The following is a 27,046-nucleotide window of genomic DNA, read 5'->3' as shown; positions in this document are numbered from 1 at the left end:
TCTGGTTTCGATCTGCACAGAAGCAGGGCCGGTTGTGCGACAGAGACAATGAAGCTGCAAAAGGGTGCTCCTTGTTCCGTACTACTAATCATAAGGCAGAGAATACCGGCAGCATTGCTACGAAGCAGAAGGGAAAAATCCAGACACCAACAGCTGCAAATTCGTATTTTGAAACAGTGATCTGCATGCATATTTAGCTTTTTGTCATCGGATTCCAGTGGGGGGTGGGGGAATCTTTACCAGCTTAATTTGTTCTGCCAGCTTCTCTTGGGAGCTGTCCTGTGGCAGGACGGTTGCATTCTGAGCCGGGCTCTGCGTCTTTGGTGCTGCGTTCACTGCCAAGCCTGGGGGTTTGGAGGCGATCGGAGACACAGATTTATTTGTCGCTGGCGACGTCCGGTTAGTCTGTGCCGGGTACGTGGACTGGGGTGCCATGCTGGTAATGGCTGCTGGTGGGTTGGACGAGGTAGGAGGAAGCGCGTTTGCTGAAAGACGCTGAGAGGTTTGGACGGAGTCTGCCGAAACTCGCGCCAGGGTCACGGCCTGCAAAGGGCACACACCCATTCCGATGAAAGATTAAAATGACAAACAAAAGGATGCCAAGTGATGCGCCACTGACATCTGCATTACAGTACCATACAAAAAATGCACGCATCAAATAGTGACGTAACTGTGCCAATCCAGAGTATCTGAAAGGAAAAGCTACAATTCCAGATTTTGGATCAGACTGTAGCCACAATTATGATAGCGTATATAAAATTACTCTAGCTTTTTTAGACTGTGAGGTGCCGGCCACTGTGAAAGGTAGAACATGTGTGGTGGGATGACAGTATAGCGCAAAGACAGACACACAAGTATCCACCCCCAAAAGATTTCAGACACTATGTTTACCTACTGGCAAAGGCCAGGCCACCAAGTGTCAGGGATTGAGACAAGCCTTTGCCTTCAACATTATTCCCAAGGGCAGCACATCAGGTTTTCCCCATAGGAATCAATGGCAGCACTCATTTAGATGAGAGACAGTAAATGGTTACACTTGGGAGACACCAGTGGGGTTGGGCCTACACCACTCTTTATGACGCCAGTGTCTAGGCAAGAAAACAGGTTTTGCTCTCTCTCAACTGTGTCCTAGCTTAGAGACCGTGGACATGGGGAACTGGGCAACCGCTGAGTTTGAACAGCCCCACCCTGGGCGCATAAATACACGGAAGTAACCCTGGCTGTTTACAATGCTACAAGTAAGATCCCGCAGGCCAACCACGAGCACCCTCCTGATCACGCCATCCGTGCAGCAACTGTGGAGGAAGAGAATGTCAGCAACACGCACAGAGGCAACGGTTGTGATGCCCAGGCACCAGATATGCGTGCCACACATCACATCTGAACTGCACACATGTGCATTTGAGCCGCTTTACTCCTTAGATGTGTGCAGCCATTGGGAAAGGATCAGCTGTCCAACCCTCTGTGTGTTTTACTCCACTCACAATACAGGTAAGCGCATCCCATTTACCGTGAACCATGGAGGGATTTTATTCTATGCAGCGGTATACAAGTGTCGCAAATAAATAAATAAAAGGCATGCCACCTGTGCTTTATACTCTGCTATCACACTCAAATGCCAAAGAATCTTATTTAAAGCAGCGCTGCGTCAAAGTCGGTTTGAATGGTTCTTGTGCACTTTGGCCATTGGGCGGTAGTAATGTAATAAAATAATATTGGTCCTGCGAGGCATGAGCTTGCCCGTCACAAAATGGCTGTTCCATGTGTCTGGGCTCTACCCTCCAGCCCCTTCCCCAAAAAAGTTTCAACACAAAGAAAGAAGTCAGGTCTTCAGAACAGGCCACACTTCCACACCCGCTTGTGCCCAAATACCTGCTGCTGTGGCAGAGCATGCGGCTGTGAGACCTGCACCGTGAGCTGCCCTTGCACGTGCGCGGCTGGCTGGACCTGCTGCTGAAGCGGCACTTGGACTTGGCCGTGGGGTGCGGCAACGGAGACGTTTTGCGGCTGGGCCTTCACGTGAACTGGAGGCGGCGCCAGAGCGTCCGTGAGCTGCGGTGGCTGTTGCGCGAGCTGCAGCGCCGCCGGGAGGGAGGCGAGGGGGACATTGGTGGGCTGCAGCCTCCCCGGAAGCTGAGGAGGGGGCGTGTGCAGACTTGCCGCATTCTGCACCGGAGGCCCTTTGGAGGGGTCATACTGCTGCTGGCTCTGCTTCTGCCCCGTGAGCTGTACCGCTTGAGGGGTGGGAGGCATTCCGCCTGCAGAAAACAAGACGAGAGAACGGCCAGAGGTGAATTTCAAAAGCCTGCCCCTTTGGATGCGTGTGACCCGAGATAACATCAGGAAGATAAAGTTAACTCTCTGCCGCACAATACCCTCAGTTAAATAAAATGTCATTGGGCAATCACCGTAAGGAATTTAGTCAACACCAATCTACCATGCCACAAAACAGATGTTTTGGTGTTTTTTTAAATTATGAGTTGGAACACACAGCACAAAAACAAAGCTTATTACTAAATGCTCATCTACATGTCCAAAGATTTTAAAATGTTGCTGACAGATAAATGTAATTCAGACAAAAACACACAGCATGAATGTAAGAACTAATACATAATTAAAAAAAACAACAACAATGTCTACTATCAAGAGCCAACCTTTTGCAAACTGGCAGGCTCTCCGGTGAATGATTTTGCATCAATCTGCGTGACCGTTTTCCATGCCCACATGCACCACTGGAGCCCGTCACTCAGCTCCTTTGACACGAACAAGGCATTTCACACCAAATATTAATTTGCAAGGGGGAAGGATGGGGCGGAACCAGCGATTTGAGAAAGGCTCAATTCTGCAAGCTTTCTGCTTCCAGCACTGACATCCTCCCCTTGCTAAATTAATCTGCGGCTGGCATGTGGCGACACAGTACCTTGTGCTGTTGGCATGAGCTGTTGAAGAGGGACTCCTGAAGTCACGCCTGGATGCTGAAAAACCATCCCATGACGGCCCACTTCAATTCGGGGTCTCTTAGACGAATCTGGTGATATTCAAATTCCATTTACGGCAGGGTACAGCGGAAGGGGTTTCAGGTTACAACGTTTACAAAGACGACCCGTGACTTTGAGATCGGTCACTATCTAACAAGTCTACTGAGAAAGTACAGCATCACGGCAGCAGATGCTTCAAAACACACGCTGTATCTCAAATCCAGCCTATCGGCTGGGAGAGGAGCACATGACACACACCAAGCTCCCCATTGCAACAAACAGGCCACAATACTTGGGCAACACGGTCAACGAAGAAGGCATTTTTAAACAAGTGCTAGGCAAAAGATGGTCCTTGTGTTAAGAGCCTAAAGGGATGAGAAAAGTTTTACTGAAAGGGCCCATACCTGCTGACGTAAGTGCTTGTTGTCTCTTAAAAGCTTCAATTTCTATGGCATTCACAGTTCCCGTTACCGGAGCCCCCGCATGCGCCTGCTATTATAAAACAAAACAGAACAGTCAAAATTCAATGAAATCCTCTTTTACAGAAATCACAGAGCCTTATCTGCCCAATTCTTAACAAAAAAAAAAACCCTGCATGAGGAACTCAAGAGAAATATCTGTCCAAGAGCTGTCAGCCATTTTTGAAAATGTCTGTAATGAAAGAATATGAAGCAACTCCTATACACTTACCTGTACTTTCAGGTATTACTATTTAAGATGACTTGGGACCCGTTTGATAAAGAACATTTACTTTCAAACGATACACTTAATGTTACAGGAGGAAAGAAAAAATGTCTGTGGCAGTTCTTGTGATCTCTATTTCCTATTAAAGCAAATATATATTAAGAGTTTCTTCCCTCACAGCTCAAAGCTTGATCGTGTAATGAGTCATAACCTTATTTTGCATTACAAGTAGACATGTCAAGCGCTCACTCCTTGCAGTCTTACATCTGTGACTCCCACCCAAATTCAGAGCACTTCCTCCTACTCCCAGCATACAGGATCCACCCAATTTCCAATGTACGTAACAATCCAATGTACAGAGCCATCTAATTTCCAGCGTATCTAAGAAACAAAGCTAGGACAGATTGACTATCAAGATACCAGATAAAAAATCTGAAATCATTTTTGCCAACAGAAGCTACACGCAAAATAAACTGAACTCATGCCAGCAAAGGTAATTCATTACGCCAATCATCATACACAGGCAAAAGGCCCATCATTGTGATAGGTGGAGGGAGGGCTTGTATTTTACACTGGCAGGAGAGGGCTCGGAGGAAACCCCTTGCAAAGCCCTGAGAAAGTTCTGCCAGTGGGGGCCAACGCCATTCAGTTTAGAGGTGAAGGACAATTTCTCACTCAGCACACCAATGTCCCCAAATGCAGCCATTCACATATACAGGGCAATGTTAAAAGGTGTGCTTATGGACACCATTGGTGCAAGTCCTTCCATCATCATGTATGCTTCTGAACCACCATCTGGCCTCCTGAACATCCAGCCTCCAAACCCGTCTTACATTTGCCTTTTCTGTGGCAACTAATGTCCCCACTTCCATTCTCCCTGTTACTTCTACCCAGTTGAAAGTGCTGACTCCACAGGGAAGGGACTGTAATTCAGGTAGCGGTGCATCAGAGGGCCTTCTCAGCGGTGGCACCCACCCTGTGGAACACTCTCCAATGTGTGGTTTGACAGGCAGAAACAGGGTCAAGTTTTAAATGCTTCTTGAAAACACACCTATTCACACAGGCTTTCCCTGGCTCTGTTACTACCCTGTTGTTATTGTTACAGTATTGTAACATTTTCAAATGTTATTCATGTTTTCATTATTTGTTGTTTTCTCTGGGCTGCTATACTGTTATGTTATATTTCATTGTATTTTAATGTGCATTTTAATGGGAACCACTTAGGGATTTTTAATATATTAAGCAGTATAGAAGTATTTCAATAAATAAATAATAAATATTTTTATTGTTATATTTATATCCTGCCTTTTTTCCACCAGCAAAGAACCCAAGGCAGCTTACATGATCATCCTCCTCCTCCTCTCCATTTTATCCTCCCAACAACCCTGTGAGGTAGGTTATGGTGAGAGTTAGTGACTGGCCCAAAGTCACCCATTGAGCTTCATGGCCAAGTGGAGACTAGAACCCAGATCTCCTGAGTCCCAGTCCAACACTCTAACTACTACACCATCCTGGCTCTCTGCACCTTGTAAAGCATAGTCCTGCAAGATGAGAGAGAGGACCAACAGCCCTTGATACTACTGAGATGTAGAAGGTCCACACGGTCCCTATCCCCGTTTTTAAAGTCTTAAGTACATAAGAAAGGTCGTGATAGATGAGACCAGCATCCTGCATCTCACAGTGACCACGCAGATGTTTCCAGGTAACCTACGCGCAGAACATGGAGGCAACATCCTTCTCCCACTGATATTCCCCTACAACTGCTATTCTGTGGCACACTGCCTCTGAAGTTGGAGGTTCCGTTAAGCCGCCATCGTTAATACCCATTAATAGTGGTTTCCTAATCTGTAAATTTGCCTAATCCTCCTTTGAAGCCATCTCAGCTAGCAGCCATCACCACACCTTGGGGCAGTGAATTCTACAAATTATGTGTTGCGTGGAAGTATATTAACATTGTCAAACCAACAAACCAATGGAAGCATTGTGTTTTTAAAAAGATCAGCTTGCACAAGTTTTGTCTTTTCCTCAAGACAAAAACAAAAAAAGTGAAGCGCTGGAAAGTGCAGGGAGACACTTGGGGAAAAAACACCCACAAAGTGGCTATTCCTATAATAAATTACACAAACTTCTAAAACAATCTAGTACATCATACATCAATATTTCTGGAGGACTTAATTTATCATTTTTAGGGTTGAAGAACTAAGAATACTAGAGAAGAAGTGCAACACACTCCTTGAAGTTTGGCATCCACTATGTTCACAGAAATGACAACTAAATCATACTAATTAACTGTAACCAAATATGCTTACTAACCATAGTATTTATGTATAAGATCTTATGAACTGTCTTTCTGCCAAGGAGGCACCCAAAGCAATCAGAATGGCTTGGCTCAAACATAATGAAAAACCAAGAACAAGAAAGCATAAGCCTCATGCTTCCACACACACCCTCCACTCCTCCTTTGCACATAAAGAGATCAAGGGCTTCTGAGTTTGAACTAACTACAGTTCTGATACATCTCAACTCAAGAAACTATGATGTGCTCTATGTTTGGTTAACAACCAACAAAGACACTTTTGTTTTCAAAGAAGCCGAGTTAGAGCAAACCAATTCAAACAAACCACGGTTCGCCGAGATTGGAGAACTGTGGTTAGGTCAAAAGCAAAATCTGTCAGTCTCCTCAGGCATGAATGAGGAGTGGGGAGAGAGAAGTGTGTGAGTCCGAAGTTTGAGAAGGCTCGTTCTTGTAATGACAAATCATGGTTCATCATTACGTGTGAAGTAGGACGTTATTTCCAACATGACCTTCAGCACTGGATGTGATAACCCATAAGCCTACTTTGTGGCACCCACAACTTAATCTAGCAATTCAAAAGCAGAGCATTTAAATGACAATAAAACGGTAAGTGATTTGATTATGCATTTATAAAATGCCACAGCTTAAATTGATTCCGAAAGAGTGAAAGGTACGCCTGCAAATCTGCCATCTTACTATTCGTATTTCAAAACCTTCAAAACGTAGGATGAAAATAAAAAAGAGAACAGAATTTTAGAAGGAATCCACAGTCATATTCCACAGACAGAGAGAGACCCACACTGTTACTAGGCAGAACGCACAAGGGAACCAAAAGACAAGCAAACCAAAGTGGAACACATTAAAAGCTGAAAGTTAATGAAATAAGCCAGCAACTTTGAGACAAGGGAGGGAAAAGTAACTTCCTCAGTGTTCCATAAACACTCATGCATCTGAAAGTTTGAAGATTTTAATTGTTCATTTTTCTTTAAAATGAGAAGGGATGGGCTCTTGGGGAAAATACAAATTCTGCTTTCAAATACCAAATCTGAATGAGAATAATAATAATAAACTGGGATGAAACTACAAGTTTAGAACCATTGAAAAAGTACCTGAAATTGTTGCTGCTGAGATGAAAAAGCAGCAGAAACATTTGGAGGAAGCTGGGTTGCTATAGCAACAGGAGTACCAGTCTGCCCATCCTTTCCTGTCACAACCTTTACCTGAGAGAAGATATTTTGGGGAAAAACAAAAAGGGAAATCATTTCTCTTTTCTTTTGTTTTCTTTTTTTTAAAAAAAATCCGATCGACACACTCTGCTTTGCATTGTATTGATGGTTCCTCACTGAAGAGGGGATTATAACAAAAGGCCCATCGGTGTGATTTGACTTGAACCCAGTTTTGTTCGTTTGCTTTTAAATAAAGTTCTGCTTTGTCATTAAACAGCAAAACAGAGCAAGGGACAGACTAGTTGCAACTACTGTTGCCTCTCGCCATCTAAAAGTTGACATTAAAATTTAATCTAGGCAGTAACATGGGTTAACTTTTGAGATCTTGGATTCCTAACAGACAACAAAATTAGCATGACAGACAGTTCACACTCAGAAGAGCTCCGACATTTATTAAGCAATGAGCATAGCCTGCATTCTCTCCCCTCCCCATAGTGATCAGCCCACCCAGGCAAGGGATGAGGTGCATTGCTTTAGCAGAAGGTGATGAAGGGGGGGGGGGTAAAAGAGAGGAAGACCACAAAATACAAAGAAAGGAGGTGCCCCCAAAATGCCCTTATTTTTGAAAATAATCAACGTCCAGAGACAGTTATTTCTTGTCATGATTTTGTAAAAGCCTTCCATAAGTTCACTTTGATGAATTTTTCCCAAAATGAGAAATATTAAGGTTGCTCAGAATGGGTGTTAAAATGTTCAGAAGCTTTTAGTTGTGTAGCTCAACTAGTTACCACAGAGCTAAATAGAGAGAGCTACTCTGTCAACCTAGCTAGGCAGGACTACAGCAAATAGGGACACTTGTAGAATTGTAGTTGAATTTTGTTAAGCATTTAAGCCTTAAACAGTCATTTACATTACTCAAGACCAACAAGCATATAGAAGTCATTTTTCACCATCCAAAAAAAGATACCTTGCAGGAAAAAAGATTAAAAGTCATCCTTTTAAAAGATCACTATGTATCGTTAAGGGTACAATTTATTGTGTTTCAAAACACAGAAGTTATACAGTTTGTTTCTATGTGCCATCTGACCTGTTCAAGTGACCTTAAAAACCCTTACTCAACCCCTGTAATGGATTCAATAGGAATTTTTCAAGAATAACTTTTTCTATAAAGCTTGTTGCCTTGGTCTAAATACTATAAGTTTGAAATCAAATAGAACCACATAATACCAGTCAGATAGCTTTTGTAGGATTAGCAAGTCATTTTCATTAGGACTGGTTCTGCAGAACAAATTTTTTTATCTCCTGTGTGATGGAGGTGGGGTGATTCTCAATGGATCATTATAACAGCCCTTGTCCTTGATTCAGCTGTACCACTGACATAAAAATTTGAACCCAGAGATCAAGACCCAAAGAACATATATGAGTTTATTCCATCCGAATATTCATTATGCCTGATGAACAGTTCCACATAACTTGAAAGCCTGCTTGAAAGTCCAATATAAGATATCAGCTTCACCTAATCAATGTCTCTCATTTTGTGAGGCTACACAGTCACTGTCACTTGGAAGGAAGCAATAGGTGAACAGACTACTAACAACTACCATTAAAGAGTCCTTCAAGACAACACTGAAATGTTAATGTGGCCTCTCAGGAAATGGTTTTTGCAAGGAAACAACTATATGTCCCATAACTCCTAACGGCTAGTTTAAATGACTATTACACTCATTCACAAAACTACAGCACAAAAAATACGAATACCCAGAAAATAAAAGAGCTATATGCATCACTCATTACATCATAACCTCTCATTACGTGACTTACTAATGCCGCTCCAAATTAGAATTGCAAAGTACAATATACTGGTAAGACTGCCAAATTAAAAGGCTTCCCCATGCCTCAAAAAAAGGGGGGGCATGTTGGAGCTGTGGCATCAAGTAAACAGTATCCATTATGGTACATGGAAGTTTAAAATAGCCACCCATTATGTTCAAGGGATTGTAATGTTCTGCCATAAGGAACACCCCTTTAAAATAAAGGATATGCAGAAATCCTGTCTATGTCCGGGTTTTACCAGTAAACATCTGTATTCAGACACTGGCCATTCACCGCTAAGCTCACAAATTCATTCAAAAACAACAAAGAGTCTTGTGGCACCATAAAGATTAACAAATTCATTCTGGCATAAGTTTTTGTGGACAATGCCCACTTCATCAGTTTCAGAGTCCATAAAAGCTTATGCCAGAATAAATGTGTTCGTCTTTAAGGCGCAACAAGACTTTGTTGTTTTTGCTGTAACAGAGCTACTACCCATCTCAAAATTCATTTAAGTTACTTTAGACCTCGAAGTAAATCTCACTGAACTCAGTGGGGCTTACTTCTGATCAGGTATGCATAGGATTGCATAGATAATTTGCTTTTACAAAAAGAGAGACCTTAGGTTTTTCATTTTTAGCAAGACAATCATAAAAAACTATGCTAGCAAGATCAACCCCTTCATGGATCACTGCCTTGTTGTGGCAAAGGGGCTTGCATAACTCAGTGAAGCCATAAACTATGCCGTGCAGGGCCACCCAAGACGGACAGGTCACGGCAGAGAGTTCTGACAAAATGCGGTCCACTGGAGAAGGAAATGGCAACCCACTCCAGTATTCTTGCCAAGAAAACCCCATGGAACGTATCACAAGGCTAAAAGAGATGACGCCGGAAGATGAGACCCTCAGGTCGGAAAGTGTCCAATATACTACTGGGGAAGAGCAGAGGGAATTTCCAAGTAGCACCAGAAAGAGTGAAGCGGCTGGGTCAAAGCCGAAAGGACACTCAGCTGTGGATGTGTCTGGTGGTGAAAACAAAATCCAATGCTGTAAAGAACAATATTATTTAGGAACCTGGAATGTAAGACCAATGAATCAAGGTAAGCTGGAGGTGGTCAAACATGAGATGGCAAGATTGAACATCGACATCTTGGGAATCAGCGAACTAAAATGGACAAGCATGGGTGAATTTAATTCAGGTGACCATCATATCTACTACTGTGGGCAAGAATCCCTTAGAAGAAATGGAGTAGCACTCATAGTCAATAAAAGGGTGGGAAAAGCAGTACTGGGGTACAATCTCAAAAACGACAGAATGATCTCAGTACGAATCCAAGGCAAACCATTCAACATCACAGTAATTCAAGTCTATGCCCCAACCACTGAGGCCGAAGAAGCTGAGGTTGATCGGTTCTATGAAGACCTACAACACCTTCTAGAACTAACACCAAAAAAAGATGACCTCTTCATCATAGGGGATTGGAATACTAAAGTAGGAAGTCAAGAAATCACCAGGATAACAGGCAAGCATGGCCCTGGTGTACAAAATGAAGCAGGACAAAGGCTAATAGAGTTTTGCCAAGAGAACACGCTGATCATAGCAAACACTCTTTTCCAACAGCACAACAGGCGACTCTACACATGGACACCACCAGATGGTCAATATCGAAATCAGACTGATTATATACTTTGCAGCCAGAGATGCAGAAGCTCTATACCATCAGTAAAAACAAGACCTGGAGCTGACTGTGGCTCAGATCATGAGCTGCTTCTTGCAAAATTTCGGCTTAAATTGAAGAGCGTAGGGAAAACCACTAAACCATTCAGGTATGACCTAAATCATATCCCTTATGAATATACAGTGGAGGTGAGGAATAGATTTCAGGGATTAGACCTGATAGACAGAGTGCCTGAGGAACTGTGGACGGAGGTCCGTAACATTGTTCAGGAGGCAGCAACTCAATCCATCCCAAAGAAAAAGAAATGCCAGAAAGCAAAGTGGCTGTCTGATGAGGCTTTACAAGTAGCTGAGGAAAGAAGGGAAGTGAAAAGCAAAGGAGAAATGGGAAGATATATCCAACTGAATGCAGAGTTTCAGAGAATAGCAAGGAGAGACAAGAAGGCCTTCTTAAATGAACAATGCAAAGAAATCGAGGAAAACAACAGAATGGGAAAGACTAGAGATCTTTTCAAGAAAATTGGAGATATCAAGGGAACGTTTTGTGCAAAGATGGGCATGATAAAGGACAAAGAAGGCAGGGACCTAACAGAAGCAGATGAGATTAAGAAGAGGTGGCAAGAATACACAGAAGAACTATACAGGAAAGATCTTAATGTCCCTGATAGCCATGAGAGTGCAGTCACTGAACTTGAGCCGGACATCCTCGAGAGTGAAGTCAAGTGGGCCTTAGGAAGCATTACTAACAACAAAGCTAGCAGAGATTACAGTATTCCATCTGAGCTATTTAAAATCCTAAAAGATGATGCTGTTGAAGTGCTGCACTCAATATGCCAACAAATTTGGAACACTCAACAGTGGCCACAGGACTGGAAAAGGTCAGTTTACATTCCAATTCCAAAGAAGGGCAATGCCAAAGAGTGTTCAAACTACCGTACAATTGCACTCATTTCACATGCCAGCAAAGTTATGCTCAAAATCTTACAAGCTAGGTTTCAGCAGTATGTGAACCGAGAACTACTGGAAGTACAAGCTGGGTTCTGAAGAGGCAGAGGAACTAGAGATCAAATCTCCAACATTCGCTGCATCATGGAGAAAGCAAGAGAATTCCAGAAAAATGTCTATTTCTGCTTCATTGACTACGCTAAAGCCTTTGATTGTGTGGATCACAACAAACTGTGGCAAATTCTGAAAAAGATGGGAGTACCAGACCACCTTACCTGTCTCCTGAGAAACCTGTACGAGGGTCAAGAAGCAATAGTAAGAACCAGACATGGAACAACTGATTGGTTCAAAATTGGGAAAGGAGTATGACAAGGCTGTATATTGTTGCCCTGCTTACTTAACTTACATGCAGAGTACATCATGAGAAATGCCGGGTTGGATGAATCACAGGTCGGAATTAAGATTGCCGGGAGAATTATCCACAACCTCAGATACGCAGACGATACCACCCTAATGGCAGAAAGCAAAGAGGATCTCAAGTGCCTCTTTTTGAGGGTGAAAGTGGAGAGTGCAAAAGCTGGTTTGAAACTCAACATTAACAAAACTAAGATCATGGCATCTGTCCCCATCACTTCCTGGCATATGGAAGGGGAAGAAATGGAAGCAGTGACAGATTTTACTTTCTTGGGCTCCAAGATCACCGCAGACGGTGACTGTAGCCATGAAATTAAAAGACGCTTGCTCCTTGGGAGGAAAGCTATGGCAAACCTAGACAGCATAGTAAGAAGCAGAGACATCACCTTGCCGACAAAGGTCCGCATAATCAAAGCTATGGTTTTCCCAGTAGTAATGTATGGCTGTGAGAGCTGGACTATAAGGAAGGCTGAGCACCGAAGAATTGATGCTTTCGAACTGTGGTGCTGGAGAAGACTCTTACGAGTGCCCTGGACTGCAAGGAGGTCAAATCAGTCCATCCTAAAGGAAATCAACCCTGAGTGCTCATTGGAAGGACAGATCCTGAAGCTGAAGCTCAAATATTTTGTCCACCTAATGCAAAAACTCCCTGGAAAAGACCCTGATGCTGGGAAAGATTGAAGGCAAAAGGAGAAGGGGACGGCAGAGGATGAGATGGCTAGATAGCATCACTGGTGCAATGAATATGGACTTGAGCACACTCCGGAAGAGAGCGCAGGACAGGAAGGCCTGGCGTGCTATGGTCCATGGGGTCACGACGAGTCGGACACGACTTAACGACTGAACAACAACAGCAAGATCAAATACACCAGACAGTTATAACCAATGTAGGTTTTAACGCCATTCTGTCTTGCAACAATTTTTTTTTTTTTTTTTACAATGTAACAGAACTGAATGCATGGGCCAGGATTCAAAGAACTACTTCTGGTTTACCTTCACCCAGTGGGATATTATTTTTTCATTTTTCTTCTTGCAAAAAGTAGACATCTACCCCCCAAGTATCTGCTTGGGAAACTAACTTGAGTTCCAAATTTTGCCATGCAGCAAGTTGGGATGGGGATAGCTTTTGAAAAACACAATTCCAAAAGCTGATCAGGCAAATGGAACAAATCACAGAGTTCTTTGGATCCTGGCTCTGATCATTATTGCGGTTATTATACACACACACTCTTGCAGAAACTGGAAAAGCCTAAACTAAAATTGATTCAAAGGTTTTGCTTGTTGACATTACCAAAAATATGACTGCAATCCTATGCACTTACCTGGAAGTAAGCCCCACTGAATACAGTGGACCTTACTTCTGAGTAGACATGCGTAAGATTCATTCAATTCACACATCTAAACTTCCTGTTTGACAGTTCAGCTTGCCATTTTACTTGAGTTTCAGTAATTGTATTGGGAGAGTTTATACTCAAATTTTAGGTCTGTGTGTGAACACGACTACTGAGAACACAAGTATAAAGGAGCAATCTACAATTTCTGTGTCCATGTTAAACCAGCTTTTCAGACAACACATGCTTTGGTTACAAGCAGGGGGAAGTCTTTATATCACAGTGACAACTCCCTAAGGCAAAAAGGGGTTTTACGATAAATTATCTCAGCCTACAATCCTATGCATAATTGCTTTAAAGCATTATTTCATTATTACATTTGCATCCTGCATTTCCTTTAAGGAGCAGAGGGCAGCATGCATAGAAACTGTCCCGTTCCCCCCCGCCCTCCCTATTTTATCATGACTAGAGATGTGCACAAATGGCCTCTTGAAATTCTCCACCTTGCTTGTGGGCAGAGAAATTTGGGAGTCAATTTCACCACATTTCTCCAGGAGGAGGAGAAATTCTCAACCGTTTCTCCCAGCTCGGGCTCCCCATTGGCAAGCCTTGTAGCACAGCTTCTTTCTTTTTTGGTAAGGGCTTTGGCGGGTTTTTTGCTGCAGCAACATCAACTGTCTTGGCAGGCTGGCCCCCACTTTGCATCCACCGCAATGCAGGTGGGGGCACGGTTGTGTCCAGCTCCAGGGATGAGGTGGAGCTGGTGCTCTGGCAAAATCTGTCCTCCAATGCCCTGAAAGTTTTCTCCCCCCATGAAAGAGGCTTCCATTGTCCTGCCTCATTCAGGACGTTTTATAATGTATTTTTGTGGTGTTTTTGAGCTAACCTAATCAGATCTAGCCTCCCAGGCTGCCTGCACGTCCTGCTCTGAAAAAGCCCTATGGCAGGAATTACCTCATGATGCCTTCCACTAGGATCTAAGTGAAGTGTAGGAAGCTGAGGAGGCTACAGGTGACCAGAAAGATGATTGTACAGTGACAAACAGGACAGTGCTCACTCCTCTGCCACCTCCTAAGTAAGGTAAGCCCAAGAATCTCAAGGCCAACCCATGAGAATTTCTCCACTGTTGAATTTCTTTTTGGAAGCAATTTCTCTTCTATCAAATTGAATGAGAATGGTCGAAAAAATGTGGGAGAAATTTTCGGCACAGCACTAATTGTAACTGTTTTGTGAACCGCCCAGAGAGCTTTGGCTATTGGGGAGTATAAAATGAAATAAATAAATAAATAAATAAATAACTGCCCTGCAAGGCAAATTATGCTAAGAGTTGGCTACTGGCTTGACATCACACACAGAGATTCATGGCTAAGCAAGGACACAATTCCAATTCGCAACTCCCTGATCTAAGCCCAACACACCATCCACTGTACCACCCTACCTGTCCATGGATGGAAGTATGCATAGGATCAAGCTCAAGCTAAATGACATTACTAAACTTAACCCTAATCCTAAATCATGTATGCCCTGTATGTCTGTGTGTAACATTAGACGAATGCAATAGTTTAGAATGAAAGCTGCAGCAGTTGATATGTCATATACTGGCCTAGTAAATGTTACAACCCAGTCCTAACCATGTTTACTTTGACATAAGTCTAACTGATTTCACCGAACACACTTCCTACTAACTATGCTTCGGACGGCAACATTAGAAATCAAATAACTGGTACCAAATTATCGATCAAACTATTGAAACAACAAGGTTTCTTACCTCATCGTTGATAACCTCTGATTGTTCCTCTTCCTCCTCCTCCTCCAAATCCAAGTCATTTTGCTTAAGGTATGTTTGTAATGGCATACAATGCTTCTTCTTAAACGCTAAGAAATCCATCATATTTCCTTGAAGGTGTTGGAGGAAAAACAACTCAATCAAATACTCTTTGAAAGCATCTTTCAAAATCTCCATTTGCTTAAGGTGGTGCTCCAGACACTGTTTTCTCATTTGAGCAGTTTCTTGGGTGGCTGGGGGGATCTCCTCTAGTTTTTTGGGCTTTTTCACCACAGCGCAGACTGACGGAGCAAGAGGGAGGCTTGTCAGCCCCTGCGGCATGCTGGCTCGGGAAGGACTAGTGGGAGGTGGTGGCGATGTCATTCCAAAAGCAGAAGGTCCTCCAACCCCAGCTATTAGCCCACCAGAAGTCCTATCATATCCAAGGGGTCTGCTCAATTGTTGCCCTTGGAGCACTTGTTGCTGCTGCATGCCTTGGATGATATTGCTGATTTGTGGCGGCAGGTTATTCGTCGTAATGTGGCCAGGGCTCGGTAAAGGCTGGATATTTGCTCCACTGGCTACAGGACTCTGCGGACCAAGATGGTGGATGGTGCCGCCAGTCTGCGAATGGGGCTGTGACAGCCTGCGTTCTCTAACCGTAGCAGGTGCCCCAGAAGATGAAAGCTGTACCTGAGCAGCGCCGCCTTGAGAAATTTGGGCAATGCCAGAGCCTTCTTGATACACAAAGTGCCCACCGTTAGAAGGGCTCAAGCTGATCTGCCTGACGAGCACGCTCGCGTCAACAAAGCTTCGCGTTGGGCTCTGGCTACACATCCCCAAGCCGGGCCCTGGGTTACCTGCCCGAACGTTCGATATGGTCTGAACTGGCACAGGGTTAGGCTGTGTGGGGCTCTGAGACTGAACCTGCGGCGGCAGTGGTGAAGTAACTTGAATGTAGGATGGCGACCCATGCTCGAACCTCCTTTGCTGAGGGCTGAACTGGAAACCTGGGGACGTCGGACTCGGGATGGGTAATGGGGTAAGCGTGATCTGCTGGTTGCCTGCTGCAACGGATCCAACGTTTTGCAAGGTAATGTTCACATTCTGCCCAGCAACTGGGCTTCTGCTCATAATAAACTGCTGGATCTGGTAGCCGGGAGACTGTGGTGCAGATGGGCTTGCAGAAGGAGCGAACGATGGTGCCGGGGACTGTGGTAGATTTGCCTGTTGATCTTCGCCCTCGCTGCCAGTGAAGGAGCGGGACCTTTGGAGCTGGCGCTGGGCATTCTGAGGACCATTGCCATGGTGCATTATCGCCTTTTTAATGTTCTCAAATTCTAAAGGAACAATTTTTAAAGGTTTCATTAAGAAAAAGCATCCTTCCGCCACAGTAAGGACATAGTATTTGGTTACTCAATCCTCCCCCTTCTCTGCTGTTTGTCAAGACATGCCTCTCTCCTCTCCTCCCCTTGTAATCTCAACTTCTATCAATTACTATCAATATTTAGATACTGTACAATATATTATCTCAACTACTATCAATATTTAGGGACTGTGAGCGTTTGGGGGCAGCAACATGTCTAGTTTGCTTATGTTACTCTGTTAAGCTGTTAATTGTAAACACATAACTTTACCACATTCACTGATGTTACTGTGGATTATTGTGGGAGTTTAAAGGGGGAGAAACCACATACGCTACCCCAAGAACTTTAGATACGCCACCCCAGCTAGACACACAGCTAAAACCCTACACTCGGCCATGAAGGTCACTAGCTGACTCTGTGCCAGGTCTATCTATATCTCAGCCTGACCTACCATGCAAGGTTGTTGTGAGGGTAAAAGAGGGTGGAAAGAACAAAGTACACCACCCTCAGGTCCTTGGAAAAAAAAAAAAGGTTGGCTGTAAATGCAAATAAAATAAAGTAAAATTTAACAATAACAATAATAATAAGCAGCAGCAGCAGCAGCATAGTGTTAGCTTTCTATTTACTAATTCAAGAGTTAAGTGTAGCACAAATATAGACTAACTGTTCTAGTTGTTCAGATAGTGTAATAATTAGCATGAGCTTTCGTGGGTTACACCCCGCTTCATCTGATGCTGTAAATGGAACTGGAGGCTTTGAGTCTGAAAAGACAGTCAAACAGGTAGCTCTGCAGCAAACATTCCATTCTTTAAAGTAACAATTATAAACCACAAGGTGCGCTAAGGGTGCAATCATATCAGAATAGGCAACCACCTCCGCACTCGGAGGCGACCACCTATCCAATGCAGGGCAGGAGAAGCACGGAGGGGATTGTCCCCTCCATGCTTCAGCCACCCTGCATTTACGGCTAGACAGCCGACGTTGGCTGTCTAGCCATGGGACCTTGGAGTGCAGGAAGCGGCAGCTGGACAACATGTAGGATGTGTCATACTAGCATCTCCAACTTCCCCGCCCCAACACACCCCCAGGAACACCCCATTTTTGCCACTCCGTGCTCCTCTTCCGAGCGCGGAGCTGTTCTGCACTGCCTACAAGGCAGCGCGGGAAGGGGTAGAGGTCAGTTTTCAGGGAACTGACCTATCCTATGACCATCTAGCCGCTAACTAGCGGCCATAGGATTTCTCCCTAAGAGCACAATCCTATGCAAGTTTAGACAGAAAAAAGTCCTACAACTCCCAGCATTCCACAATGAGCATGGCTGGCGGGGGAATGCTGGGAGTTGTAGGACATTTTTCCTGTCTAAACTGCATAGGATTGCGCCCTAAGAGTCTTTATAAAGTGCATGGAAACCATAGTCCCCATTGAGTCCCCGATTAACACAACCAAATTTCTTAATCATCGCTTGTTCTGCAATCCCACATTCCAACCAAGCCCCTGCTTTTAATTTCTTTAGAACTGCCATCCTGAGGTCTTTGTTGGTATGTCCAGGGAGGTTAAAGTCCTACCTGTTTAACTGTCTTTTCAGACTCAAAGCCTCCAGTTCCACTTACAGCATCTGATGAAGTGGGCTGCAACCCATGCAACCCACGAAAGCGTAAGCTATTTTACTGAACTATCTGAACAACTAAAACAGGTACTCTATATTTGTACTACACTTAAACCTATAATAATAATAATAATAATAATAATAATAGATAACTGTGTTAGCCTTCTGTTTACAAATTCAAGGGTTAAGTGTAGCACAAATATAGACTAACTGTTTTAGTTGTTCAGACAGTGCAACAAATTAGCATGAGCTTTCATGGGTTACAACCCACTTCATCAGATGCTGTAAGTGGAACTGGAAACTCTGAGTCTGAAAAGACAGTCAAACAGGTAGTTCCGCAGCGAGCATTCCATTCTTTACAGTGACAATTACAAACCACAAGATCCACTAAGAGTCTTCATAATGTGCACAGAAACCATACTCCCTAAATTGCCACCCTGAAGCCACAAGATCCACTAAGAGTCTTCATAATGTGCACAGAAACCATAGTCCCTAAATTGCCACCCTGAGCTCCTTGTTGGCATATCCAGGGAGGTTAAAAACCTACCTGTTTAACTGTCTTTTCAGACTCAATGCCTCTAATTCCACTTACAGCATCTGATGAAGCGGGTTGCAATCCACAAAAGCTCGTGCTAATTCGCTAGACTACCTGAACAACTAAGGGCACCATCCTATGCCTGTTTAGACGGAAGAACAGTCCTACAACTCCCAGCATTTCCCAGCTAGCATGGCTAGCTGGGAAATGCTGGGAGTTGTAGGACTGTTCTTCCGTCTACACAGGGATAGGATTGCGCCCTAAAACAGTTAGTTTAGATGTGTGCTACACTTAACCCTTGAACAATAATAAAATTAATAAGGGCATAGAAGAGCCCCAGAGGAGTCTGTTTTATTGTCCCTAGTTGATGTCGGATCAGGCCAAGGGCCCATCTAGTCCAGCATTCTGTCCACACAGTGGCCAACCAGCTGTCGACTCGGGAACCCACAAGCAGGGCATGAGCGCAACAATATTATTATTAATATTGTTAATTATTATTATTATTATTATAATTATTATTATTGCCATGATTATTATTATTAATAATAATAATCATGGCAATCACAGCAGCTTCCCCGGCAGGCCTCCCTCCCTTCCGCAGCAATGCCCAGCAGAACGGGAGGAAAAGCTCCTGGCATAGAACGTCGGGGCGGCGTTTGCTTTTCCCGCAACGGCGCCGGCCTTTCTTGGCCCCTCCCGGCCCCCGTTAACTTTCTCCCCTCAACTGCGGCGCGCGAGAGGGAGCGGGGGGGGGGGGCGCGTTTCCAGGCCTGGTTCGCTCCCTCAGGCGGGCCCGGAGCGGCCTACGAGCCTCGCCCCCACCCCCCCGGGGCCGGCCGACGGTACCTTTCTCCCCCCGCTTCAGCTTTGAGAAGCCGGGGCGCGTGCGAAAGAGCGTCAGAGTCAGTCCGCGGCGCTCAGCGAAGGCGCCTCACTCCTCCCCTCCGAGCCGGGCCCAGCTTCAGCCATTCGCTCCTGACGGGAAACTGGCCGCGGCGAGGGCGGGGCCTGGGAAGGAAACAAAAACAGCAGCATCCGCCGCCTGTACGGGCGCCGGCGAGGGACAACCCGCTGGACGGCTCGACGTCTTGCCCGTCGACGCGCTCTCTTCCGCCCCTCCCACCACGGGCTTCTTTTTCGCGTAATGCGCATGCGGGAAGAGGCCTCGCCGGGCACGGACGGGAAGCCGGCTGTCCGGCGGGCCGCACACTGCGCGTGCGCCGCAGAAGGAAAAGGAGGAGGGGCCCGATTCTGTCTTTTCTTGCTCTTGACTTGGTTGAGAAATGGTGCATTGCACGCACCGCAGTCAGCATGAAACGAAACACTTTTGCACGCAGATTGGTATCAACATATGAATAGTGTAGTTCTTGAAGCTATTAAAACAGCTTTAACAGCTTCTGATGCTGTTGTAACACTGACCTGGGTCATTTGGATGTGTTTTGCTGTACTGGTTTTGTCGTTGGCTGGGCTTTGTTGTGTGAACTGCCCTGGGCTGAAGAGCAGTATGGAAGTGCTGCGAATATAAATGACCCTTCCCCATCTCTTGTACAAGATGTGCTCTTTTTAACAGGTTTTGTTGTTGTTGTTCAGTCGTTCAGTCGTGTCCGACTCTTCGTGACCCCATGGACCACAGCATGCCAGGCCTTCCTGTCCTGCGCTCTCTCCCGGAGCGTGCTCAAGTTCATATTCATTGCATCGGTGATGCTATCTAGCCATCTCATCCTCTGCCGTCCCCTTCTCCTTTTGCCTTCAGTCTTTCCCAGCATCAGGGTCTTTTCCAGAGAGTTTTCTCTTCGCATTAGGTGGCCAAAATATTTGAGCTTCAGCATCTGTCCTTCCAACAAGCAGTCAGGCTTGATTTCCTTTAGGTTTGACTGGTCTGACCTCCTTGCAGTCCAGGGGACTCGTAAGAGTCTTCTCCAGCACCACGGTTCGAAAGCATCAATTCTTCGGCACTCAGCCTTCCTTATAGTCCAGCTCTCACAGCCTTTTTTACAGGTACGAATTTTTTTTAAAAAATGATCTAAAAGTATAATATGACTAAAATTAATTTTGAGTATAAGAACTATTGAGGAAGTCACATTACTCAAGACTCTGCCTCCTCCACTTCTGAACTCCTTCAAAAATCTTGAAACTGACTCCAGACTTTTTCACAAAAACCATTTCTAGTTTGCCCCCTTCCCCCGCCCCCCCCCCCATAAGTTATGGTTTCCTCTCATTGCCAGATCTGCCAATTGTACAAATCCCTGAAACAAGAGCATGCCTTCTTGTGTCCGTATGTGACATTCTGATAGAACAAAAGGTTGTTAACTGCACTGAGGAAGTATTATGGACAGCTGCATTTGTGGTCTTGAATAGGCTGGGAACATAGGAAGCTGCCTTATACTTACTCAGACCATTGGTCCATTTAGCCCAGTATTGTCGTCACTGACTGGCAGCAGCTCTCCAGGTTTTAGGCAGGATTCTTGCCTAGCCCTACCTGGAGACGCCGGGAATCAAACCTGAGACCTAGTGCATGCAAAGCAGGTGCTCTGCCACTGAGCTATGTATGGCCCCTACACTAGGAGTCCCACTTCTTTGAGCAAGTAACTACACACATTTTAACTGCCATTTTCTACATGCTTACAGTCTGATTCTATCCATGCTACACTGGCATGAGTTCAGCGAGGCTTGCACAACAGTAAAAAGTGTGCATATGACTGCACTCTTGAGCACCGGGAGGGGGGCTACAGCTACTGAGTTCATGGCAGAGGCGAGATTCCAAACAGGGGACTTCCCAATTTGAAGCTCAGACTCTTAGCTACCATCCTACACCCACTTACTTTGGAGGAAACTCCTCTGAATCCATTAAGATTTACTTCTTAGAACTCATGCATAGGAGTGAACCATTAGCCAATATGTTACACCAGCTCTGCAACCTCAAAGTACAACTTAACAAAACAGAGATGCAAGTAAAGGTTTCAAACAAGTCCAGACACAACAATATAATTAAATATATAATCTTTGTTTATTCGTTCAGTTGCTTCCGACTCTTCGTGACTTCATGGACCAGCCCACGCCAGAGCTTCCTGTCAGCCGTCACCACTCCCAGCTCCCCCAAATATATAATCTACTTCAAATATATAATCTACTTTATTACATCAAGTTCAACATAAAAATCACCTTCGCAGGCTACCAAACTTTTTACAAAGTCTGAACAATTTAAAATTGTGCTTTATCATCCTTATAGTTATTTAAATATAATCCTGTTGACTAGGACGTCAATTCCATCAAGCTCAGTAGGGCTATTCCCACACCAAGCAAGCAAAGGGTTACAATCTTCATATCGAACTGTTAGCTAAACACAATGTTTAAGGCATTTCATGATTATTCTAAGCAATTGCTTCCAAATATATTTCAGGATTGAAACCATGTTAATTCAAAGTCCTGGGTCATTTCAGTCCCGAAAACTAAGAACCTTCATACACACCTTCTTGTCGTTCTCTCAAACCCTCCAAGAATACTGAGGGCGCAATCCTATGTATGTTTAGATAGCAAAGAAGTCCTACAATTCCCAGCATGCCCTAGGCAGCATGGCTGGCTAGGAAATGCTGGGAGCTGTAGGACTTTTTGCTGTCTAAACATACATAGGATCGCATCCTTAATGATAATATATCTGGGATCTGTTTCAGGGATAGATGCCGTTGTTATGACCTCGAAGAAACCATTTCGGCCCCAATGAGCAGACATTGCTAGCCAGCATGAAGAGCACAGCTGCAGTCAAAGTGCCTAAAGAAAATATGAAACAAAAGTTTCAGCTATACAGTTAACAAATCAAAACTGGGATTATATACACGATCAGAGAATGACACCACTACATCAAGGCCTGCGAGTGGACTTTTTTCCTCATTGTCCTTCCCAAGCTTCAGCCAGTGACCACTGCCTGTGGAAAAATCCCAAAAGATATTCTGTAACTTTATGAAGAATTAGTGCAGGCGTGGGCAACATGCAGGCCACATCTGGTGCACCCATGAGTTGTTGTTTGAGTGCACGCCTTGTTTCCCAGCAGAATTGTTGGGAATCCAGCCACTTCTGGCAAACGGAGGCAGCAGGGGAGAAGACCAGCCTGTGGCGGGTTCTAAGGTAGGGGCAATGCTGCTCCCTAACCCACCAAAGTTGCCCTCCCCTTAATTAGCTCCTCAGTTTGCTTGTCATCCTGTTCTCTTCCCATATCTTTTCACTTTTGTATCATGTTGTGAAGGTTTGAGGCCTACAGAGGCATAGTAAAAAGGTCAGGCCTAGAGGCCTGGGTTTTTTTGTAGGGAGGGGGTCTCCTTGAGAAGAGTAGTTTTATTTCCCCAGTTAAGTTTCATTTTCCTGAGTTAGGTTTCATTTCTTCAGGTCTGAAATGGTACTTGAGATTATGGGGAAGGAGGGGATAAAAAGGGAGAGAGAGCCAGTAAGATCAGCCAGAGGGAGACCAGAGCAGGAGAAGAGAGCAGGAAGAAGCACCCTGGAGAAGACTAAGTGCAGCTAGGGTAGAGGAACTTGCGTTTTTGCAACCTTTATTTTCTCTTAAGACCTTTTGTTTCACTCAGCTCTATTGAGAAAATACATTTAGTTGTGATTTGCTTGCTTTAATTCACGAATAAACTGTTGTGGTTAAACCCCAGGTGTCTAGAGTGCCAATCACCCCACATCTACAGCCAAAACCCCACAGGGAAGGGGAAGTTTAAACAAAGGAAGGTGGGACTCTTAAGGAGCCAAGAGATCTTTAAAGAGCTGCTCAGGGGGTTCAGATCATAAGGGGAACCCTGACACATGTCTAGTAGTTTGTAAGCCTGTAAGCAAGTACAAGCTTTGGTTTTTAATGTCTTTGTGCAGCCCTAGAACGTTCAGGGGCACATTATTATTTTTATTTCTGTACAAAAGCACCAACACAACATCAGCAATGGCATTGCAGAGAATTCAAACAGAGTCCATTCCTGACATTCAAATCACAGCAGCCAACAGCTGGAATTTGCAAGACTGCCGAGATCCAGAGACGCCCACAAGATTTCAGTGCATAATCTTGGAAAGTCATGGGTAGCTAAATCCCATTTGTAGGAGTTTACATTGCTAGTTCTAGTTAATGTATCATCACCAACATAAGCAAGAATCTTCACTTTTAAATTAAGTGTTGTATAAGACCCTGCCAATTGACCTGAAAATAGGTGTATTAAATTAAAAAGCACATTTTCACCTGCAGCACTCTTGAAGACAGACAGATCCAACTGCCACTGCTGCTCAGACACCTGAGGCCCATCCAACATTGCCATTTATTCATACTGATTTAAGGAGTACCCTTATTAAATAAACCAAGAACTGCTGAGCTACTGGAATGGAAAAACACTGATTTTAGACTCTCATGTAAGCAAAGAAAGGCCACATTTGGTATTACCAAGATGAATGTTTGCTCAAATTGTAGGCCCCGAAGGAAGCCAAGAGTCCTATAGGGGAGGGAGTTGAGCATGATTTCAATATATCCTCAGGCAATGCCAGGGCACTTAACTGGTTATAGAGCCCCTGGAGTAAGGCTGAGGAAAGCAGTGCAAGAACGGATGCTTAGGACTAATTACGTCGCTGCCCAGAGATCACATTGCTATTAAAAGCAAGTAAAAATCCAATGCTGTTGGCTTCTAATGCCAGACTGTGGGGCTCCAAGGAATAAAGATGTTAGGACTATCATCATATATGCATGAATGAGATTTCCATAGGTTTCCTTTCCTGACTTGTCACCCCCAAAAGTAATCTGCACGCATTACCCTTCCTTTCATTTCCAGCGCTCAGGCTGTGCATGCTGTTCCTTATGCGGCCGAAACAGTAGAGCGCGCACGCACAAGATGGAGGTATCCATGATGGATCCAAGTGTGGATTCTTATGAAACCGAAACAACACCATCCACACACAAGAGGGAGGTATCAGCAGCCTTAGGGGAAGCTGGAAGCTTACCGAAGTACAAACAATATTTAGAAAAACCTATTGTTTATGTAACCCTCTACTGCGGAAGCTCAAAATGGGTACCATTAACACAATAAACTGAAAGTAGCTCCCTCCCCCCTCCCCCCCCCCCGGAGGAAGAGCCACCTAACTACATCATGTCAACACCAGGCACAAAAGCCTACCCCAAGATGCAAAGTCTTTAATCTTTTCCCAAATGGGTCAAGGCTAAAGCTCCAGACTGGAACACTGCTGGAGAAAGAACATTCCACAAAGCTGCAGTAGCTATTAATCCACCTCCTTCTCAGCCGGGTATGCCCAAGCCTTGTGCATGAATGGACACCAAGGCATACTGCATCTGAACCTGGAGGTTCCATTTACACAGCAATACACCTATCCTACATCAAGGGCGCAATCCTAAGCATATTTAGACAGAAAAGAGGCCTACAACTCCCAGCATTCTGCAAAATAGTGGAATTTTAGGAGGTTTTTTTCTGTCTAAACATGCATAGGACCGCATCCTAAGAGCCAGTGTGGTGTAGTGGCAAGAGTGTTGGACTAGGAGCTGGGAGATCCGGGTTCTAGTCCCCACTCGGCCATGGAAGCTCACTGGGTGACTTTGGGCCAGTCACAGACTCTCAGCCCAACCCACCTCACAGGGTTGATGTTGTGAGGATAAAACGGAGAGGAGGTAGATGATGTAAGCCGCCTTGGGTTCCTTGCAAGAGGAAAAAAAGCGGGGTATAAATGCAATAAAAAAAATAAAAAAAAAATAAGTTTGCCTAAATCTACTACCTAAGCCTGTGGCCATCAATAACATTTTGTGGCAGTGAATTTTGGAAGTTAAGTCTGCATCAAAGGAAAGAAAATCGCTTCTACAATACATACTGTCAAAGGCGAATAAGACTATTCCCTTCATGTATTCTTATCGGCCAAACAGATATACGTCACCAGCTCTGAAAAGCAGAAAGAGGTCTTGTCAGCCACCATATCAAAAAGCAGACTTGATTTTAAAAAGTAGCAGTGATAGTCATCATGTCCAACTTACCTGCTTGCAGCAAAATCCAGCATACCACAGTCAGATGTCTACCAGTACCATGTTTTGGACATCACAGAAAAACCTCCAAGGCCAATATGTGAGCTGTGGCAGGTGCTGTAGTTACAGACCTGCAAGTTCTTTAAAGAGCAAATGCACCTGTTGGTTTTCTACCTGTCAAAGCCATTGCATGTGGGGGGAGGGGGATGGCAACCTTAGAGGTAGCACAAATAAAGCCTATACTGAGGATTGCTGTAATTATTACCCCTCTGGTCAGGCTCCTGGCCCTTAAAAACACACACACACACACACACACACACACACACGGCCCACAGAAAATCCAACAGGTATACCTGTCCCCTTAATAAGCGGGTTTGCAACTGCACCGTCCACAGATTGCATATTTGCTTTTCTTCTACACTGCAGCCCTCTAGACAGAGAATGCAAGGCTAAGGAAAGCTCTACCAATGGAACTTCTGCCTGCCATGCAACCGCTGGAGGCCTTTTTTTTGCTGTCAGGGAAACAGAAAAGATGGCCATGCTAACAGAAAAAAAAAGCCAGTAAAGACTCTTTAAAGACCCCACCGTCTATTTGCCTCCACCCACGCAAAATTCCGTACTGAACAAAACCACCCCTCCGAAAGTCTCACTTGGTCTATTCTGCAGCATTCCCGACCCTGAGAATATCTACAGCGGGCGACACCACTTATAAGGGGACGTAGGGGTGTCCCCACGGGTCTATATTCTAGACCCACCCTCCCCATTGCGCGCTCTTATCGGGGGTAGAGAAGTTTCGATTCCATTGGTAGATGCCCACAGAGAACTCCCGCGGTGTTGGATAACGGAAGTGACGGATGGGGGAACCCACCTATCACTAGCTCAGCAGTGAAACATGAGAGAAGGCGGGGCGCTCATGCGCGTGCTATAGGAACGCAGCGGGGACAAAATAGTTACGGCGTACAGGCGCTAAGTTTTCGCCTCCTCCAACGGCTACAACGGATTACTGGGAAAATATGGCCGTCATATTAGACGTCATTTACGTCACGAATTGTGTCCCCCCCCCCATTTGTAAATTGTGCTGTTTTCAAAAACGCCATTAAAATAATAAATGTGGCAATGATAAATCCTAATATTAACACATATATTTAATGATAAATCCTATTAACACATATATTTACCTGCCATTTTAAAATTGTTTTAACTCAGCCCTTTCACTCACCCAAGGAATCATGGGAGTTATAGTTTTTGAGAGGGTGCTTTGGAGACTTTGTACAGGCTTATGTCAATAATAATAATAATAATAATAATATAAAATTTCTGTATGGAAGTTCCCTTTCATGGAACTCAGGCCAACATGGATGGCTCTCTCCTAGCACCCATTTTATCCTCACAACAGCCCTGTGAGGAAGGTCAGCCCTGAGAAATAATGATTGGCACAAGGCCACCCAGTGAACTTTTTGGACAAGTCAGGATTAG

The 27,046-nt window shown here is 44.5% G+C and overlaps 1 protein-coding gene, 1 long non-coding RNA gene and 1 other non-coding gene across 15 annotated transcripts in view; all 3 read right to left on the bottom strand.

Moving 5' to 3' along the window:
• Positions 1–19,506, bottom strand: part of EP400 (E1A binding protein p400) — an 87,855-nt gene extending 68,349 nt beyond the window's left edge. For 8 of the 13 annotated variants that reach the window (XM_084819514.1, XM_084819515.1, XM_084819517.1 and 5 more), the window contains exons 1-7: positions 19,423–19,506; positions 15,072–16,408; positions 7,068–7,178; positions 3,383–3,470; positions 2,921–3,028; positions 1,873–2,258; positions 241–543 (exon numbers count right to left, since the gene is read on the bottom strand). In XM_084819514.1, the coding sequence (XP_084675640.1) occupies positions 241–543; positions 1,873–2,258; positions 2,921–3,028; positions 3,383–3,470; positions 7,068–7,178; positions 15,072–16,382 (2,307 nt within the window). In that variant the 5' untranslated portion in view covers positions 16,383–16,408; positions 19,423–19,506. The remainder of the gene's footprint in view (positions 1–240; positions 544–1,872; positions 2,259–2,920; positions 3,029–3,382; positions 3,471–7,067; positions 7,179–15,071; positions 16,409–19,422) is intronic. The other 5 variants (XM_084819518.1, XM_084819527.1, XM_084819519.1 and 2 more) reach the window with 3 other exon arrangements.
• Positions 19,507–21,561: 2,055 nt separating this feature from the next.
• LOC146336059 (uncharacterized) lies at positions 21,562–26,249 on the bottom strand. Its single transcript, XR_014785714.1, has 4 exons — positions 26,221–26,249; positions 25,583–25,710; positions 25,423–25,490; positions 21,562–22,344 (listed from the first exon to the last, which is right to left on the bottom strand). It is a non-coding gene; the product is annotated as an uncharacterized LOC146336059 (long non-coding RNA).
• Positions 24,003–24,140, bottom strand: LOC146336060 (small nucleolar RNA SNORA49). Its single transcript, XR_014785840.1, has one exon. It is a non-coding gene; the product is annotated as a small nucleolar RNA SNORA49 (small nucleolar RNA).
• Positions 26,250–27,046: the final 797 nt, after the last annotated feature.

This window comes from Heloderma suspectum, chromosome 13, assembly GCF_057233095.1.
Source record: "Heloderma suspectum isolate Gila_16-S chromosome 13, 16-S_ref, whole genome shotgun sequence".
Lineage (NCBI taxonomy): Eukaryota > Metazoa > Chordata > Lepidosauria > Squamata > Helodermatidae > Heloderma > Heloderma suspectum.
The sequence above is the reverse complement of the archived record's forward strand: the minus strand, read 5'-3'. Positions and strand labels throughout refer to the sequence as shown.